A 15,023-nucleotide genomic window follows, 5' to 3' on the forward strand; every position below is an offset into this window, starting at 1 on the left:
CCCTTAATAACTCCCTTGGCACTGAACAACATTTGGAATCCACCTACAATTATCTCATGAGGTATGTACATGAGGTACATGGGGTCTCTGCATATTGCTGGACTCCTGTGTCCTATGCACCAGCCTAAGACCCTGCTCATGACCTTGCCTATGAAACTGCAGCTTCCTGGACAGAGCTGCACAAGGATAGATACAGAAATCAGTTGTGAACCACAACCATGGAGCAGATGTCAGGGGAAAGTGCAACCCTAGGCTGCTGCAGTGCAGTGGGAGAAGGCAACAGCATCTTCTCACCAGCTATTGAAAGCTGATCTGGATGTACCCCTACTCTGTGCCTTTGGTGCCTAGAAAATACAGACACACCCCCAGCAGCTGCAAGCATTACCTGCATCTGTAAGATGGAAAGCATGGCTAAGGAGTGCAAGAGGAAGGGAAGGCAAGGCAAGGCAAGGCTGCAGCAGCTGGAGTGCTCAGCTCTGCAGGGCTGCCACTGTGTGCTACAGAGGCTGCCTGTCCTGCCTGCACCGGCAATTGCAGAGCTTTATCACCCTTCACCCCACGTCACACTGGGCCTTCCTCCCAACCAGTGAGGCTGCTGGCTTCACATCCAATGAATCCTTGTGACTTCTGAGTTAGCTGCAAAAAATCATGCCACTCCCAACTGAGAAGGAAGTACTACAGCCAAACTATTGAAAACAAAGTGAAATAAATGGACTGTACTGAGGAAGCACTAGAAGGGGATAGGAAGGGAAGGTATGACTAAGAGGCAGCCAGGAAAGCCCTGCATTTATTTACAGGGTATAGATAAGCTGGGAGTGGTGACTGCTTTGATTGTTCTTTGCCACCTGACTGCATAATGACAGACTGATTTCCTGAGACTGGGATAAAGCATGGCAAAATTGTAGTCAAGGAGAGAAGAGCACTGAGCAGAGATCCAGGGTCAGTCCTCACCATGCTCTTGACCTGCTATGTAGTGTAGGCCATCAGTATCACACTGACAATCTGTCCTTTCCTGGCCTTTGCCATGCATGCAGGCTCTGGGTCCAAAGAGAGCTGGTGCTGGTCTGGGCTCGATAACATTGTCATAGCCTCAAGTTTCTGGAGACATAGAGAGAACTTGAGTTTTCAGGACAATCTGTTCAGCAGATGTTGGTTGCAAATGAAAATCTGAAGAAGGAAGATTTACATTCAGCAAAGATACTAGATTGAAAAGATTAAGGTTAGCGCTGGTCCACTGAGCCAGCAATGAGGTGTGCAGGTGACATCTGCAGAAGGGCTATCATTAATAAAGGTGATAATCATGCTTAAATCTCATCTGTTGTTTGAAATCTGCACCATTTGGGGGGAGGAGGAAGGGCTCATCTAACCCATTAAATGGGAAGATTTGAAGTGACTTTCTTGTAGTGGCACAATCTGCCACTGGCTGGGAGAAACTCAAGTGTCCTCTTCACCATGCTATGCATGATACTTCTTACAGTACAAAGTGGTCACCTTGTCCATCTACAGGAGGGACATATGGCAGGATGGACAAGCCTGTGCTGAAGAACCAATTTCATCAGCTTGTGAAGAGCATCAGCTTTTGTAGTGCTCCAAGCTCAGCAGGGAGAAGTGGCAAGCCTGCAGACCTTGATATTGGTAGGCACTAGTAACACATCAGGCTAGAAAGCAAGGGTAATGGAAGTGCAGCCCTGCTCCTGGGAGAGGAGTTCTCTGTAAATGGGATGGATACATGAAGAAGTGCTCTGCATCATGTGCATGAAGGGAAATAACCTTAGAGAAACAGATCAATAATGGTAATGCCTATTGCACCTGGCTTGCCTCTGGGTACTGCAATTCCTGTATCATGTTGCTGGAAATGCAGCAAGATACATTTGGTCAATGGTCAGGGTATGTTCTCCCAGAAAAGAATCTGCAGTGCGGTAAAAGCAGCAGGGATCCTCTCTGTAGTCAGGATCCAAACTGCTCTAAGACTAATAGACCTCTAATTCAGAGGTGCACAAACTGCTCCTGTGCTGAGATGCAAAAGAGATCTCTGGTCAGATTGTTAAAGTGTTAGGGTGACTTGTCATGTTAACAATTGCTGGCACACACTAACCCTGTCCAGTGCCCCCCATCCCCTGAGAGCAGAGTTTACACTCAAACATTTCCCGGTGTACTTCCAAGCAGAGAGACATAGGTGTCAGTAGACTTCTTTCAGAGTTTTAGCTTGGTCAATGGTCACAACAGAAAGAACAGGGCCAGGGAAAGAGCCTGTTCTTACCACACTTCCCTTTAAATAAGGCTCTGTGCTTCTAGAGCATGCCCAAGATCTCAGTCCACGTGCACAGGCATCCCAACTATTCCCACTCAGGATTTTTACCAATATTTCAGGTACTGCAAATCTGAGATGCGTATTTCTATCTGTTCTACAAGATACACATTAAATTTCAGGGCATCATTAACAAAACTATCAGTAACCTCACACCACCTTTTGAGTTGCTGGCTTAGGGGAAGGCTTTCAAGCACTCACCACATTTTGCACTCCACTTATGCCTGTGTGTCCAAACATTGACAGGCTTACAACTTTATCTCCAAAAACTTCACATCCTAAATCTTTGGCCTATTATTCATATGTGCTCCTTGTTTGGAGGAGTGGTGTTTGAGTGACAAAATTTTCTTTCTGCTACAGTCATTCTTTACCTCATTTCTCCAGGAATATGGGGATTTCCATACCTTTAAATATTCCAGGACTGGTGCAGAATAAAACAAGTTACATCTCCATCAGTGGTGAGTGAAACAGGTTTCAAGCTCTAATTTTATGCCAGTGGTAAATTTGAGCCTTTAAAGTTTTAAAAATATACCCTAGCAGAAGAAAATATTTGAAAAATGAGGTTCTAACTACATTTTTAGCTGCAGATCAAACCTGGACTAATCCAACACAACCTTTTAAGATTGCTGGCAATTATTTTGTCTTTTTGCTTGAGTGGAGGTCCGTTTCTGTAGTCTTTGCCAGCAGATCCTAAAGCATGGATTAATATCACTGTTGTGAGGGTTTACAAAAAGAATACAATGTTGCCTCTATATAGGTACTAAACAGGGTGCAACTTTATTTACAGTGTAAAGTGCATCACATGGAAGTCGTTTAAAACACACAACAAGCAGTGACATAAATGACAATACAGTACTGGGTAGGGAAGGGAAAATATTCCAGCAAGTATCAAAACATCATCAATAGCACTAATATGACAGCCTCTAGTTTCAGCTATTCTGTCCTAACACCACATCTCCTTACAAAAAATATGTTGTCTGGGTTGGTACTGGGACTCCATGTACTAGTCACTAGTGTGAAGCTGGGGTGCTAAAAGCTATTCTGCAGCCCTAAACTCTCCAGCAATGTCCTACCAGATCTAAGAACTCTCCTTACCACTGCTGTTCTGCTCTGGAGATTACCAGGACAGAGTCAGAGGACACACCAGAGAAGCACACTGGAAAAGGGACAAAAACATGAGAATGACATATAAATAAAGATCTGCTTTTCTCACCCATGCACTCTTTCCCTTGAGAAGTCCTGTGTTGCTCACTGCAGCTTCTCTCCATTTGCTGTTAAGGCAGCAAGGAAGTCAAGGAACAAAGTGCCTGCATAGGGTGGTGATTGTGTGTTGAAATGTGGACATTACTTACTGAACACTAACTTCAGTCAAAGCTGTAAACATGGATGGCTGTGGAGCTGGGAGACAGAAGATTTTTGCTACGTGCTAGCAGAGTCCATTAGAAAAAGAAGGTTGTGGGAGCTATAACCACAACTCTTCAGCTGGTTGCAGCTCCCACTGGGAAGAAATCTACATTCACATTAATCTGATCCCCTAATGACTCCTATTCTTTACTATCTATTTTTCTTTTAATTGGCTGAAAGCTCCTAATGGCTGAAAACTTTGCTTGTTTCTTTCTTCCCCATTTCTGGTCTTGGGCTAACAGCCATCAGTTATGTGTCAGTATTTACTAGAGCCCTGTTACTGTAACTGTGAGCTCATTTTGGTGTCGTATCACTTTCCTGTATCAGGGTTCATGCATAAAAGGAAGGTACATCCATGAAGGGGCTTGGGGTGGGGCAGTTTCGCACACTCTTAATCTGGAGGGTAACTAAGCAGGAACAGGAAGCTACAGAAGGTAAAATTTATTTCTCCTTTTTCTTTCCCAATAACTGCAAATTACACTTTTCTGTTATTACTGGGAAAAATGGAGCTTCTGATCAATGACTCTCAAGTTCTAAAATCTTTTTTCATAGATCAGACTTTTTGCTAACTGATGACAACTACCAAACATGTGACTTTGAAAAATGCATGTGATTTCTGCCTTGTAATTCCACCACCCTACATAAATCTTAACATTTCAATTCATCAGAGCATGACTTAATGATGGCACTCATGTGTGTGTTTTCCTCAGACACAATGGGATCACCAGTTTGAGAATGAGAAACACCTGATAACATGTGTGCTCTCAATATTTCTCAGTCAGCTGAGCATTTTTGCCTGTGTGTGTTCTCAAGAGAGGCCTTTTCCAGTTTTTTGAGGATCCTACATAACAAAACCACAACATTTTGGCAAGCAGATAGCAAACTTTCACCTGTAAACATAACTTCTCTCTCCATCTCAGGGGCAGTCAAATACTGTGACCCAAACCTCAGATATCAAAAACATTCACCTAGCAGATAGCTGGTAGATATGTACTTCATTTATGTAGGAAAGGGATGGTGGTTACAGGCAGGTGCTGAATTCCATGGCAAATGGAAAGTGCAAGTTTCAGAGATTCACCTGCTTCCTACTGCTGGATCCTTGATTATCCAGCTTAGAGCTACACCTGAACAGCCTGTAGGTCAGAAAGCTTCAAAGGTTCTTGTTGGCTAGACTTAATCCACTCTTCTCTGATGTTCCCTCATCTCTTTTACTAAGAAATCTGAGGTAAAACTCATGCCAATGCCTTCCATTAAGTCATTCTCCAATGAAGTTAATGTCACATAAACTACACTACAGAGTCTTCTTCTTATGCTCACCAGAAATGTGAGCTGTGGTTACAACACAGACCTTATCACACACAGTTATAATTTTTATTAAGTTAAGTTCAGAGAAAGGCCCAATGCAGAGTTTAGTGGCTCATTCAGCCTTGTGTAACACTCTTTACCTACTCTTGTTGAGTTGCTGGACAGTAGTATGCTTTGGCAGCTGGTAAGCAGAATTGCCATATTCTGTTTAATCATGGTTGGCAGTATAGTACAGTTTAATTAGTTTACTTAATTGTAAGAATTGGGAGGGACTTCACTTTAAACAACCACCGCCTCAGTGGATTGTAGGAATCTTTGCATTTGTATGTGTATGTGTGTATGACACCTGTGTAGCAGCATATATTTGATAATACTTTCATAAATGAAAAATACAGAGGATTTCTTAAAAAAATGAAAAATGTATCACAAAATAAAATACAAAACAAGGATGCTGGGGAGGGGTGGGGTAAGGGAAACAATAGATTTGATTTACAATGCATTAGAATCCAAGCCCTGGTGACTAGGCTGAAGAAAGGTATCTGAATGTAGAATTGCTGCTCTGATGTTAAAAGGGATAGAATCCAGCCTTCCGTTTCCTGCATCAAAAATCCCAAACAAAATAAAATCAGTGATGTGCTGAACATACCAAATGGTCAACAGGGAGACACAAGAGTATGGTGTCTGAAAGCATACCAAGGATTAGAATGCCACAGCTCGAAGAGGGGGAGAGAGTGGGCACGGGGAGTGGAGATATCTGACATTTAATTTAAGTTATGGCTCATCACAAAGTAGTTTGTAACTAGGCTTGTTCTGAATGCTGCTAAAACCTTTGGGACCTTTTCAGCCTTCCCTTATAAGTCCACACCTTGTTAATCTGCAGCAGGGAATCTCTGCTACCATGTCATTTGCCTGTATTATTTTAGAACACCACATAAAGAGCCACAAGTAACTGAGATCAAAGCTTAACAAAATGGGAAACAGATATGAGAGCTTGTTTCTGTCTTCACTTCACTAACCCGGTTATGTTTGGAAAATGTCCTCTCAAACAGCCTTGGAAGGGACAAGCAGGTAGACCCCAATCCTACAGGGATAATGAACCACCTTTTCTCAGACTTCCAATGATGCACTGAGCTATGGATTTGGACAAAAAAACCCAACAAAAGAAGCTGAGAATTGTCTGATTTGGGAATAGCTTGAAATTTTGCTTTGCCTCTCATGAGATAAACTCCACTATTCTTGGCTGTTATACCCACTGGATATGGACTTCTCTGCTTCATGGAAGCAGACTTCAGATGTATACCTTTCAGTCTCAAGCTGAAAGATACCGTTTGTTGGCAATATATTTCAGTTGCTTCACTATGGCACATGTAATCACAGCTGACAAATGAAAACTATTCATTTTGGTCAACATGATTTCTCAGCCAAGCATCTCTTCTGTAGCTTTAAGATAAACTGTATATCAGAGAGATGGGAAGGAATGTCTGTCACTGTCTGCCCAGAAAAAACAGAAAAAATTACAATGTCACAAGCTTCATCTGTTCCCTGCAGAAAAATATTAATATTCATATGGTTCTTATTTAGCTCTCCAGGATAATGACCACTGTGTTCAGCATGAGCCTATGTGAGTTGAGGTACAATACATGTTTTGCTATCATGGCACATAGGTGCCAGGAGATGCAAATCTGGGACATGCCTCAGAGGCACCTTGTTGTTCTCTTTAAATGATTACATCACTCAGTGCTGTATGTAAGATCACTTATTATTTATGACAACTGCTCCATGACCCCAGTCTTGAACACGGACCCAGCTGAGGTATATACAGTTCAAAATGAACACTAGTAAACAGTAACCCACCAAAATTTCCTGAAGAACATTCTGTATTACATGTCAAAACACCACTTCCATTTACATGATGAAAAATCAGTCTAAACAATTGTGGATTTGCCTGTCTGCTCACACATAAAGATAGAGTTTTCTACAAGATTGGCAGACATTTTGCAGGGAAAGTCTTTACATATTGCTCATAAATCTTGAGTTACTGATTTACAGAATCAAGAGATGCTCAAAATGTTAAAATTATTTGCTCACTCTTCAGGTTTAGAGTTCAGAAGAGTGTAATTCAGCCTAGCTCTGGGACAGTGCTCAGTGACACTTACCTGGAGCAGTCAGGTCCAGTCCAGGAAGAGGGGCAGTAACACCGATTGGGTCGTATGCACTTCCCACCATTTAAGCAAGGCAACTGGCAAACAGCTGCACAGAAACACACACAAATTCGCATCAATGAGCACATCCTCAACAAGCTGATTTAGTAGCAGGGCATTGAAAATCCATCCTGCCTTATTCTGTTAAGAATGGGAAGGGCAGCCCGAGAAGCACACGTCTGCCAAGTATGATTTGACTCTTTCTACTACTTTTGCTTCTGATGCATTGTATGAGCTGCATGAAACAGCCAGTGTGTAATTTTACATTGACTTAAAAATTCTGTTGTTTTTAATTCCAATTAAGACAACAAAGGAATTCAAGCAGAAGTAGGAGGAAGAATTGGAAGAATGATAAGATAAACAGGAGAACAGGAATAAAATGTAGATTATTTTTTAAAAAGGAATGTGATAGCTTAACACTAGCCAGGACAAGCAGATACCAGACATGGGGAAAAAGTATAGAAAGAAACAGCATAAGCAGAGGAAGCTGAAGGTCACAAAACCATATGTGGATCAATAGCAAGCGAGGAGTAAGACTTCATGCAACGGCACCTGTATGGAGACAAGGGAAGGAAGCAAAGAATGACAGTAAGGTCCTGAAAGACACTGGACAGCCCTAAGTGGTGAGACTAGGTGCAACAGGGCATTAGAGAAAAAAAACTTTGTCTGCCTTACAGGTCATGCTGAGCCTGGTTGAACATGCTTTTGTGTGACAGTCTAGCCCAAGGGTATCAAGAAACCAAAGAAAAGCCAAACTCTCAGGTTTTCCTATAAATTCTGAGATTGAAAGCTAAAGAACCACACAATTTATAGAACCAATTTAGATATGCACTTAACGAGGTCCTTCAAACACACACATTGATATTGCAGGAAAGCAGATAATGCCATATGTAGAGGACAGACCTAAAGACACTAGTGAGGACCAAGGCTGGATAATATTTTTGCAAGGAATATGCATCAGGAAGCACTGATTATTATGGAATTACAGGAAATGGAAATGAGTAGTCACAGGAATGCAAAAAGACTACTCCAATTCCTCTGGTCCAAACAAATGGCAGAAGGCTATAGTGATAGGCCATCCATATACAATTAAGTGCACCAAGTACATAATGTTGAAAATTACTTCTGATTTTGGAATGAAGCATATGACCAAAACATCTTTAGCTGTCACTGAAGCATTTCTCTATTACAGCAAAATGTCAGTATCATTAGCTGAAACAAGAAGTGATTGAAAAACTTCATAAGCAGTGTTTATGATGCAGATGAAGTTGTTCACTATAATTTTCCCTTTAACTACTGAAAAGCAAGTCAAGCCTGTACAGATTTGAATTGCTAGCTGAAAAGCAAAGAAGCCATCTATTCTCCTCAAGCACCTATTACAGCTGCAAAGCTTGTGAAATATGAGAGGAAATGATGCATTATGTGTTAGGCAAGAGTCCCTTCAAAAGACAATAGTTCAGAGTTAAAATGTTCTCTCTGGTATTTCAATTTTCTGCAGAAGGGTTGGGTTTGCAGTGTATCACGGCTTTTCCCCCAGATTCACTATTCTTATCAGTTAAACAAATACTATGAACATTTATTAACAGAATTCCTTCCCAGTTCACCCCATCAGATACTTCAAAGTTTTGCAGGAAGTCAAAACTGGGCTTTCATGTTAAGTCCCTGTTAAAAATCAGTTAACATGCACCTGGACAATAAAAATACAGTGAACAAACTGACATATATTTTTAAAAATAGCTAGTATTTGTGTTTAAGATTTAATAATGATGGAAAGACATTTCAGTAATCACTCAGTTGCTGAGTTTTACTGTCTTTTCATAGAGAAAGGTCTTTCAAAACCTAGCATTTGTTCAGTCTTAGTATGGGGCCCCATATTCTAAACTAAGGTTCAAATATTTTCCATAACTGCAGCCAACCTCATCTCACACAAATGGACTGGTCAGCACACAAACCTGGACACTAGAATCACTCCTCTCCTATCCCTCACTATTTTAGTGTGCTCCATGTCCTTTACCTTTGGTTAGCTGAAAGTAAGAGATCTAGTAAAAAGAAGTGCACATTGAATTTGTTCAGAGAACTTAGATGATACCTAATGTAAGGTACCCATATATGATGTATCCATTAAACTCAAGCACCCTTAAATCCTTGCTTTGATGTGCTCTCTTTCCTGATTCAGTACCCAGGCAATTAGTGGGAATCCACTGAACCAGGCAGCTATGTGGTGAAAAACCTCTACAATACCTGCAGTTTGTTTGTGAATTTAATGATGACCTGAATTTCATGAAGATGAAAATGAAAATCATACATCTGGAACTGAGAAAAATAGCTTTATTCTTCTCCATGTAAACCCTTTCTCCTTTGTGCTGCTTTTTGCAGAGAGTACTTTTGTGAATACTGTCTGTCATTTTTCAGACTAAGCTTTTCTGGGAGTTTTAAAGACTTATCAGGGAGGGACTGAAAGCGCTTTACAGCTGGGAACAGCAAATCCTCCAGGAATATTATTGTAGGTCTGGGTTCTTCTGTGTCAAGCTTAGGAGTTCTGTAAGTCCCTAGAGAACTGTGCTAGGTATTGCTAGTAGAGTCCCAAAAAGTGATAAAAAATGCAGTTGAGAAGTTTTACCCATATGGCAGCGTGATCCAGTCCAGCCGAGGGGGCAGTCACACTGGTAAGGGGCCACACAGCGACCTCCGTTGAGACATGGCAGAATGCATATTGCTACGGAGTAGAGAAGAGAACCAGAGAAAAGAATTATCTGCCATGAAAACAAAGGATAGAGTGTGCAAGAGACAAACTTATGTTAAACTAGAAACCCCACTGCCCCTTGAAGTGTTTGCATGGAGTATCAGCAAAGTTGAGCAGGATCTACCCACCAGGCATGAGAAGCAAATATGACTGGCAGGGCAGATATGACAAAGAGTAGTGGCAAAGAAATGGACAGGCTGGAGCAATTTCTGGAGTCCTTCAGATGCTTGTAGGCTCTGTGTTCATGGGAAATGAGCCAGGGCTGTTTGTATCTCACATGCAATATCCACAGATACTGGCCACTTCTGTGATGGTGCTAACAAAACCAGTTCATGTTTTAATTATAAAAAATTGGATTGTTAAAGAATTCTCTGGGCTTGCAGATGTAGCATCCAAAACAAGTTACTCTGCCCATAGAAAAGAACTTTGTCTAGGCTGGTGAAAACATGCTGAAACAGGTAAGACTGTAAGCCCTTTGGGGAAAGGCAGCTCGGATACAAGGCATTTTGGGTGAAAAAGGCTAAGGCTGGAAGCTTTGGGGAAGAAACAAAGCATGCACCAAGCAGATGATGACCTCTGGACAGAGCAACAATCGAGGCACACTGCTCCTGTGAGAAAATCTGCAAAACTCCCATATGCCTTAAGTATCTTCACAAAACTATCATCTCCACTATGCTAAGTGAACAAAGTACTTGAGTGTACATGCTCTAGGAAGAGCAAGAGTTGAGCTGGGTCTCAAATTTGGACCCTCAAGTGGCACTTCCAGTTGAGCTCAATACTGGGAGAGTGGATGGGGGCTGCAGAAGATTGAGGTAGGGGTTCTTCTATGGCACAGCAGAAGCTGAGCAGGTGCAGTCAGCTTGGATAAGAAAATAATTGTGAACTTCCATGGAACTCACAGAACTAACTTGTATCACCAGGAAATACTTTTCTCTATCATTAAACTTACAGTAGCCTGCAAGTTTTTTTGAATGGTCAGGACTCTCTCAAGAAGAATCTTATCCTTCTTGTGAAATGTACTGTGAACTACAAGGTGACTGAATTCTTTCAGTGGCCTTACTGTGGCCTGATACTGACAGATAAGTTCTGAGTGTTAGCACTAAAATATTCCTTGGGCTTCCAGAGAAGGCCCTCAACTTCAAAGACTGTTTTTACTGTTCACTGGTGCACCTTATTTGAGAGGCAATGCAAAATTACTGTTGCACTGACCAGCTGTGGGAATTATTTTCCCCTCTTCTAACTAACTATGCAAAAGTTTTTTAAAAAAATAAAAATGTAGTGCCTGAACCTGCATGAAGTGTGACCTGTCTAGTCAGTTGCCAGTCTGAATTGGGATGATGATTGAAATGGCTGTGATCACAAATGAAATGGCTGGTTCTGGAGAATGCTTCAAGTGTCATTACTGGGGAAACTAATAAACTCAATTGTGGCATGCCAAACACAATTTTGTCAGACACAGGGTGCAATCCTCTCCTTCTGAGACTGTGAGAGTTACAGGGCTAAGTTGCACGTATGGTGTGGTGATACTGCCAGACACAGGGACAGAAAAAGAGGGGTTGTGTGAAAGTACCACATAGCTGGAGTTTCCATAAATGCAAAAAGACAAAACTTGCTGAACCTCTTGTTGTCATTCTGTATCTACCACTAATTTGTGCCAACTGACATTGTCACAGAGAAGACTTGAAAGTTGCAGAGGTAGATTCAGAGGACCATTTCAACATATGATACCTCTTATTGGAACCATATTCTTTTCCAAGAACTAGATGAGAATGAGCACAATTTTTGCAGGTTTCCATACACAGTCAGAGTCAGGAGCAGTGACTCAGATTCAGGGACAGTGACACCACCCTTGCTGTAAATCTTGGACAGGCTAAAGCCTTACATCAGGGCCACACTGAATACTAAACAGGGGCACTTCCCTTTTCTATACACATAGACCCATGCCTTACTATGTGTACAGTAATACAGTTCCTCGTGCAGAAGCTGTGCCAGCCTGAAAGGGTTACATCTCCCAAAGTTCTTGTGCTAAGACCACCATGAAGAGAACCATGGGTCAAACTGGCATTCCAATGTCACCCAGGGAATCTCTGACAGAGCCAAGAGTCAGATTTGGCTCTTTTCAGTGAGAAAAAATCCAGTTCTCTAATAATTTGGAGATCCATTACAGGAAAAGCCAGTCTAGAATTTGTAAGGCACCAGTACACAGGCCAGGAGGGACAGCATGGAAAAGGTGACACATTACATAATTTGAACATGAATTGATGAGGGTCATAACCACAGACTGATAAAATGGAAGCCAAGCAACTAATGCAGCCACCAGCAGAACACTCACGTCTCTTCTGTTCTAATTCCTGCTCATTCCCCAAAACTATCAGGTATTGCTATTAGAAACAGACATTGGGGAACTGAAACAGTATGTTCTTCAACCACAGTGAAAGAGCCCAGAAACAAAACCACATCAATTTAGAAAGTGCTTGTTTTTCTTTGAGGATGTAAGGGAAAGTTATTTTTCTAGAAACAAGCCAAGTATATACCTTTCTGTTCTCTTTCATTTGTCAAGCAGAATATATTAATGATTTTTATGGTTTTAGCTCTTAGCTAAACCACAAAAGCTCTTTAGCTTTTCTGGTTCACTGCAGTAAATTAATTTGTTTTACCTACTACATCCTTATGATTACAGTTAAGGATGATATACATACGCTCTTCGCAGAGACGGCCCATCCAGCCATCCGGACACGAGCAGGCGTTCGGTCGCTCGCAGATGCCACCGTTCTGGCATGGGAACCGACAGACAGCTGGAAACACAATGATTTCATTACAAACTCAGGACAGTGAATTAGAAGCCTAGTAACTCAGCATGTTGCACAGGCCATTGCAGCTGTAAAGCTTAGAGTAGAACAAACAAATGCAGTGAAGTTCAGAAACATTGCTTGGTTTTGATTTCAAGGGCTACATCATCTTATTGCTCTGTGTGTTTGGTTAGGTACTGTAAGCAAGAGTGTGGGAATCATTAAGATAATAAAAAAATGTCCATGAAAAGAATGAAAATGTTGACATATATACACTTGAGTAAATTATTTGGATAGTGTTTCAAGGCTGACACTATTTACCTGATTTTCCCACTAACTTTTGTAAAATAAAATGGAAGTACCCATACAATACATCATAGAAACCTATCACGCTCCTCACCCCTTCCCCCAGGCCTTCTAAATTGACTCTGGAATAGAATCAAGTTTTATTCTAACCTTGGTATGAAACACCAAGGTAATGCAATCTGGCATAATGTACTGTGTGTCTAAAGTAAGATTAACTGCATGATAGAACATGCAATTTTTACTGCACTATCATCCAGCATAATGAGAAGTGACCAGAAAGGGTGTGGCAGTGGCACAGTAAGTGTTCATCTCTGGAACTCAAAGTGTGACTATAAACCTCACCTAGCATTCATGCTGAGTGGTGCTCTTTGGCTTCCACTCCTATGAATAAGCACCTGACAATGAAAGTGAGGAATTTGGAGTGGAATCTGTCATGCTGGGCCAATATGTTGCCTACACTGGACAGACTTTGGACTTCTTTGTCACTTCTGTGACAGTGTGCCATAATTTGTTGCATCCAGGACTACTTTAGAAAATCAGGTGAAAGCTGTGCCCAAACCTGTTATACTTAAAGATTATTGGAGAAAGCACAATCTTTATCGTGTTGGTGTACATACTATACAGAGAAAATGAAAAACTGTGGCTTCCATACAATACTACAGAACAAGTAAGTAATCAGACTGACAGTAATCTCAGGAAACTCAATCTGAACTTCTAATTGCATCTGAGCTGCTATCTTTAATTAGTTATTAAGTGAGCAAAATGTGCATTTAAGTTTTGAGTGTTTCAGAGCTTGTTCAATATTAGCATTAAATACAAACAGTGGATTGGCACACTGAAACATTGTTCAGACCTGAAATCCATACTGGAAAGAATGCATATCTTTCCCTCAGAGGGACAAACTTGAGTCATTCCTGGAGCTAAGCCATGCCAAAAAAGCTGAAAGCTACAGCTTGGAGTCAGTTGAAATGTGGCCAAAGCTCTGCCATTTTATTTTTTAATCTCAAGAGCCTTCCCAACAAGTGTCAGCTGATGAGAATGGGGAGAGACCTCTGAAAGGTTAACATAATTTGCAATATTTTAACAGATTTTGAAAATTTTTGTTGTAAAAATATCTATTACTACACAGACAGCTCATCCCTGGGTGTTGACTAAAGCAGGATAGTGCGCCAAACAGGTTTCTTTTCTGCAATGAAAAAAACATTTAAAGCTTTGTGTGATCAACACCACTTAAACAATACTCCATGAATGTATAATGGGATGTGACATAAAAGATGCATGTATAAATGATATCCCACATTAAATTCAAAGCCCATGAAATAAGGTCTCTGAAATGTATTCGCTCTCTCTGTCAATGTAGATGCAGATACTACACGAGATACAAAAATTTCTTTGGATGGCAACTCCATGTTACTCAGCAATCAGATGTCAGGTAGAGATAGGCTTTTCCTGGGTTTCTGCCCAGGTCCTGGTTGTGAAACTGAATGAGAATGTATCATCCCTAGGTGTGCACTCGTTATACACTAATTTAGGGAAGCTGAGACTACTTGTCTGTAGCTGTGAGAATTATTCTTATCAACGGACAAGACCAGAAGAATGCTCGGGACTGGAAGTTAAGCTGGGATCTCATTCTCTCTCTCTCTCTCTCTCATTTTTTCCCCCCCGCCCCTATAGTAGAATGCAACCCTGATGTGCTGGGGAGAGAACAGGAATGATCAGTTGTGACTTTAGTTCATGGTAGTAAATCTCACATCCATGGTATCAATCTTTTGACATACCCTTGCAAATTTATCTACACAGGACACAAAAGCATTACACTGTTGCAAGTCAAACATTCCGGAAGGGGAAAAATAAATTCTGCTATCCATTCTCAGCTTTGCAAAGAGCTTCCCTGTGGTTGCAAGTGAACAATTTGCTCAGGTCCCAGCTTCCCTCTCATAACATTCTTGGTTGCTGATGGGGTACAA

At 41.2% G+C, this 15,023-nt stretch overlaps 1 protein-coding gene across 2 annotated transcripts in view; it reads right to left on the bottom strand.

Moving 5' to 3' along the window:
• Nucleotides 1-3,062: 3,062 nt before the first annotated feature.
• Nucleotides 3,063-15,023, bottom strand: part of SVEP1 (sushi, von Willebrand factor type A, EGF and pentraxin domain containing 1) — a 121,679-nt gene continuing 109,718 nt past the window's right edge. For both annotated transcript variants that reach the window (XM_086868332.1, XM_023944315.2), the window contains 4 exons: nucleotides 12,661-12,756; nucleotides 9,839-9,934; nucleotides 7,174-7,267; nucleotides 3,063-5,613 (listed from right to left, as the gene is read on the bottom strand). In XM_086868332.1, the coding sequence (XP_086724458.1) occupies nucleotides 5,583-5,613; nucleotides 7,174-7,267; nucleotides 9,839-9,934; nucleotides 12,661-12,756 (317 nt within the window). In that variant the 3' untranslated portion in view covers nucleotides 3,063-5,582. The remainder of the gene's footprint in view (nucleotides 5,614-7,173; nucleotides 7,268-9,838; nucleotides 9,935-12,660; nucleotides 12,757-15,023) is intronic.

This window comes from Cyanistes caeruleus, chromosome Z (assembly GCF_971803275.1).
Source record: "Cyanistes caeruleus chromosome Z, bCyaCae1.hap1.1, whole genome shotgun sequence".
NCBI lineage: Eukaryota > Metazoa > Chordata > Aves > Passeriformes > Paridae > Cyanistes > Cyanistes caeruleus.